At 32.7% G+C, this 3,485-nt stretch overlaps 1 protein-coding gene across 1 annotated transcript; it reads left to right on the forward strand.

Moving 5' to 3' along the window:
- The first annotated feature begins 766 nt into the window (after positions 1-766).
- Positions 767-3,125, forward strand: LOC100803624 (transcription factor MYB20). The gene is made up of 3 exons (XM_003538343.5): positions 767-1,062; positions 1,582-1,711; positions 2,277-3,125. Exons 1-3 carry the CDS (start codon positions 930-932, stop codon positions 3,022-3,024), a joined length of 1,011 nt encoding a protein of 336 aa, XP_003538391.1. The 5' UTR covers positions 767-929; the 3' UTR covers positions 3,025-3,125.
- Positions 3,126-3,485: the final 360 nt, after the last annotated feature.

Genomic DNA, 3,485 nt, shown 5'->3' on the forward strand with positions numbered 1-3,485 from the left:
CGTGAATTTCAGAGTTGTCTCCGTCATAATCATACCAAGTATAGATGAAAGTGTCAACAAAATAAAAAGAATAGCGAAAAGACTTGGTGCTGCTGTGCTCCTATTATTTATGGAATTTTACGCTTATTTGTACTATTACTGTTTTAGGAGAGGATTGAGTTAGTGGAGTATCTCACGCTTCCAACCCAAGCAAAGAAGTTCGATGATGTGGCGTTTTCTGACAAAAGACCCTAGCACGTGTGGACCGTGTCTCATCCCTGGACAACACGTGTCATAGGCCACTAATAATAAAAAAATAAAAAATACAAAACAAAAACCTAAATATGTTTAAGTTGTTAAATTTTATTTTGGTCTCTCATAAATTTTATTATTATTTTAACTTTTTAATATATATTAAAAATTTTATTTTAAATGTCTAACATCAATTATGTAATGATATATTGTCTTATAAATTTATCTGTTAATATTATGATAGTGTCACGTATTTCTTTATCACATAATTTAAAATAAATTTTTTAATATATCAAAATTTAAAATAATAAAAATATTTATTAGGAACGTAAAATAAAATTTGATTATTTATTATTGTGATCCTTAAATATATTTAAGAAAAAAAATTAAACCTAAATCTAAATTGAGTGAGGAATAAATAGCTGCAAATAAAAATGAAAAAAAGAAGATAATTGTGGTAGTGGGGTTAGAGGAGTTTGGAGTTAATAAGAGGGGTTTGAATTTTATATATAAATAAGTAGGTGGTGCTGCTCTATCCCACCTTGTTATGTGCATATTCTTAGGAACTCTAAGTCTCCCTCTCTTTCTCTCTCTCTTTCTCTCTCGCTATACCAATATTAATTTGAACCTCTCTCAGTTCAATTCCAGATAGACTTTGTTGGCATTTGAGTTTTGTCGAATAGAACCAAAAAGAAAAAATGGGAAGGCAACCTTGCTGTGACAAAGTGGGGTTGAAGAAGGGGCCATGGACCGCAGAGGAGGATAAGAAACTCATCAATTTCATCCTCACTAATGGCCAATGTTGCTGGAGAGCTGTCCCTAAACTAGCAGGTCTCCTTTCATTGCTTCTTCTCTTGGTGCATGTCTTTAACTCTAAGGCTCTATTATTATGGTCCTTGTTATTGAAGCCACTCATTTCCTTAATGGGACTAGCCACATATGCTTATATGATAGCAATTTGGCTATGAAAAATCTTGAAATGTTTCATTAATTTTTTGCATTTTGGACAATTGGTTTTGGCCAACTTTGCTGCCTGCTGGTGCTGTGCTCATTCTATTTCCATTTTGTTCCCATTCAAAGAGAATGAAAAGCAAGCATTCAAAAATGGACATGGACATATTCTTAACACCTTTTTTGAAGATATCTTTTTGAATATCTTTTAAGCATTTTGATTTCAAGGAAGCAAGAAAAATAAAGGGTTGTGTTGTTTCTTTAACATCATTATATGGGGAAAGGGTTAAGTGGAATAAATAAAGCTTAATGTTCATTTGCATTTTTTTTATTCAGACTCTCAAAAGAAAGTAATAATCAATATGGTGACTTAGCAAATTTGGTTATTCTTTCATGCAGGGCTGTTAAGGTGTGGCAAAAGTTGCAGGCTCAGGTGGACAAATTATCTGAGGCCAGACTTGAAGAGAGGCCTTCTATCAGAATATGAAGAGAAAATGGTCATTGATCTCCATGCTCAACTTGGCAATAGGTTCTTTCCCCTACACACACTCTGTTTCCCCTGTTCTGCATGCTTAGCCATTCCTTAATGAACATTTTTTTAATTGATTAATTAATTAACTGGTACAGTACTCTCAATCATGCCAAAAGCAATAACTAAATCGAAGCTATCATTTCTATAATACACGCCCCTCAAGTGGTATTTTCTTTATTCATCAGAAGAAAAGAAAAAAAAAAGAAGACATGGTCCCATAATATCATACTCCTGCCAGAAGGAGAAGACGTGTAAAAATTGCAGACCGAGTCTTTTTTTTCTTTACTATATCTTCCTTAATATATTTTTTAAAAATAAAAAGGAACTATTAATAAAGAAATGATGGCCAAGTTTGTCTTTATGGACAATTTTTTCTGATTTTGTAACTTCCATGACATCTTAAATATAGTAACTTTCTAATGTCTAGTAGACTTAAAGTTATTTTTCCTATGTAAACACATTCCTAGTATGGACCTTTTGTTGGAATCATTTTTTTAATAATAATAATTGTGATTCCTTTACTAATTACTGATATCTTGTTTTTTTTTCCTCCCTTATGCAGATGGTCTAAGATTGCTTCTCATCTCCCAGGAAGAACTGATAATGAGATCAAGAATCACTGGAACACCCACATAAAGAAAAAGCTCAAGAAAATGGGAATTGATCCTGTTACTCACAAGCCACTTTCCAATAAAACTGAGCAAACTCAAGCCCAACCAGATGAACAACAAACCCACCAACCATTGCAAGAACAACAAGAAGAACCTATCCCAGTTGAGAAAGACACCAAATTTGAACCTGAAAAAGAGCAAAACAAGGAGCCAGAGAAGCCAGAGAGTTCAATTGAATCATTAACCATCACTGAAGAAGCCAAGGAGGAAGACCAAATTATGACACCCTTATTTGACTCATGGGAACTAATGAATGAGTTCTGCACTGATGAAGTTCCCATAATAGAATCAAATGAGATTCTAGTTCCTTCTGCTCCTTCTTCCACTTCACCAACCACTACTACTACTACATCATCTTCAACATCAACATCAGCATCTTCAAATTCAAATTCATCCAACTTCCTTGAAGACCTTCTGCTCCCAGATTTTGAGTGGTCTGATGATTACAATGATACTAATTTTGACAATAATAACAATAGCAGCATGGCCTTGTGGGATGATGACTTTATTAGAAGTTGGAATTTGCTTATTAATGATGATGATGGTGATGGTGACAGAAAGCAAGTGTTTGAGGCTCCTATCAATCAGTACCCAAGAGTGATCATGGATTCAGATTCTTGGGCCTATGGCTTGTTTTGATTTGAAATTTTTTTTTCTCCTCTCTCCCCGGCTGCTTACTTGTAATTGTTCTTTTAAGTTGTTGCAAAAGAAAATAAAAAGAAAATCAGGATTCTTGTTTAGTGTATTTATCCACTTTTTTTGTTCCCCAACTTTTCACCTTATAATAAAGGGAAAAGATATCTTGTATATGGTAGTGCAAAGGTGTTGATTTGTTGTTGCCTGGTCAGGGCATACTTGATTATACTGGAAACTTTTGAAGTCCTTATTATCAATTAAATGAAACTTTATCATGTTTCTTACTGTATAAAGATTGGAAAAAAATTAATTAAATAAGATTGTTTTTTTATTTGATTAAATTATTTTTTTTCTCTAATTTATTATTTAGGTTTAATTTGGTCATCTAACTTTTTTTTGTTTAATTTGATTATTTAATTTTAAAATCGATTCAATTTGATCTTCTGACTTTTAAAATTGATTCA

This window comes from Glycine max, chromosome 11 (assembly GCF_000004515.6).
Source record: "Glycine max cultivar Williams 82 chromosome 11, Glycine_max_v4.0, whole genome shotgun sequence".
NCBI lineage: Eukaryota > Viridiplantae > Streptophyta > Magnoliopsida > Fabales > Fabaceae > Glycine > Glycine max.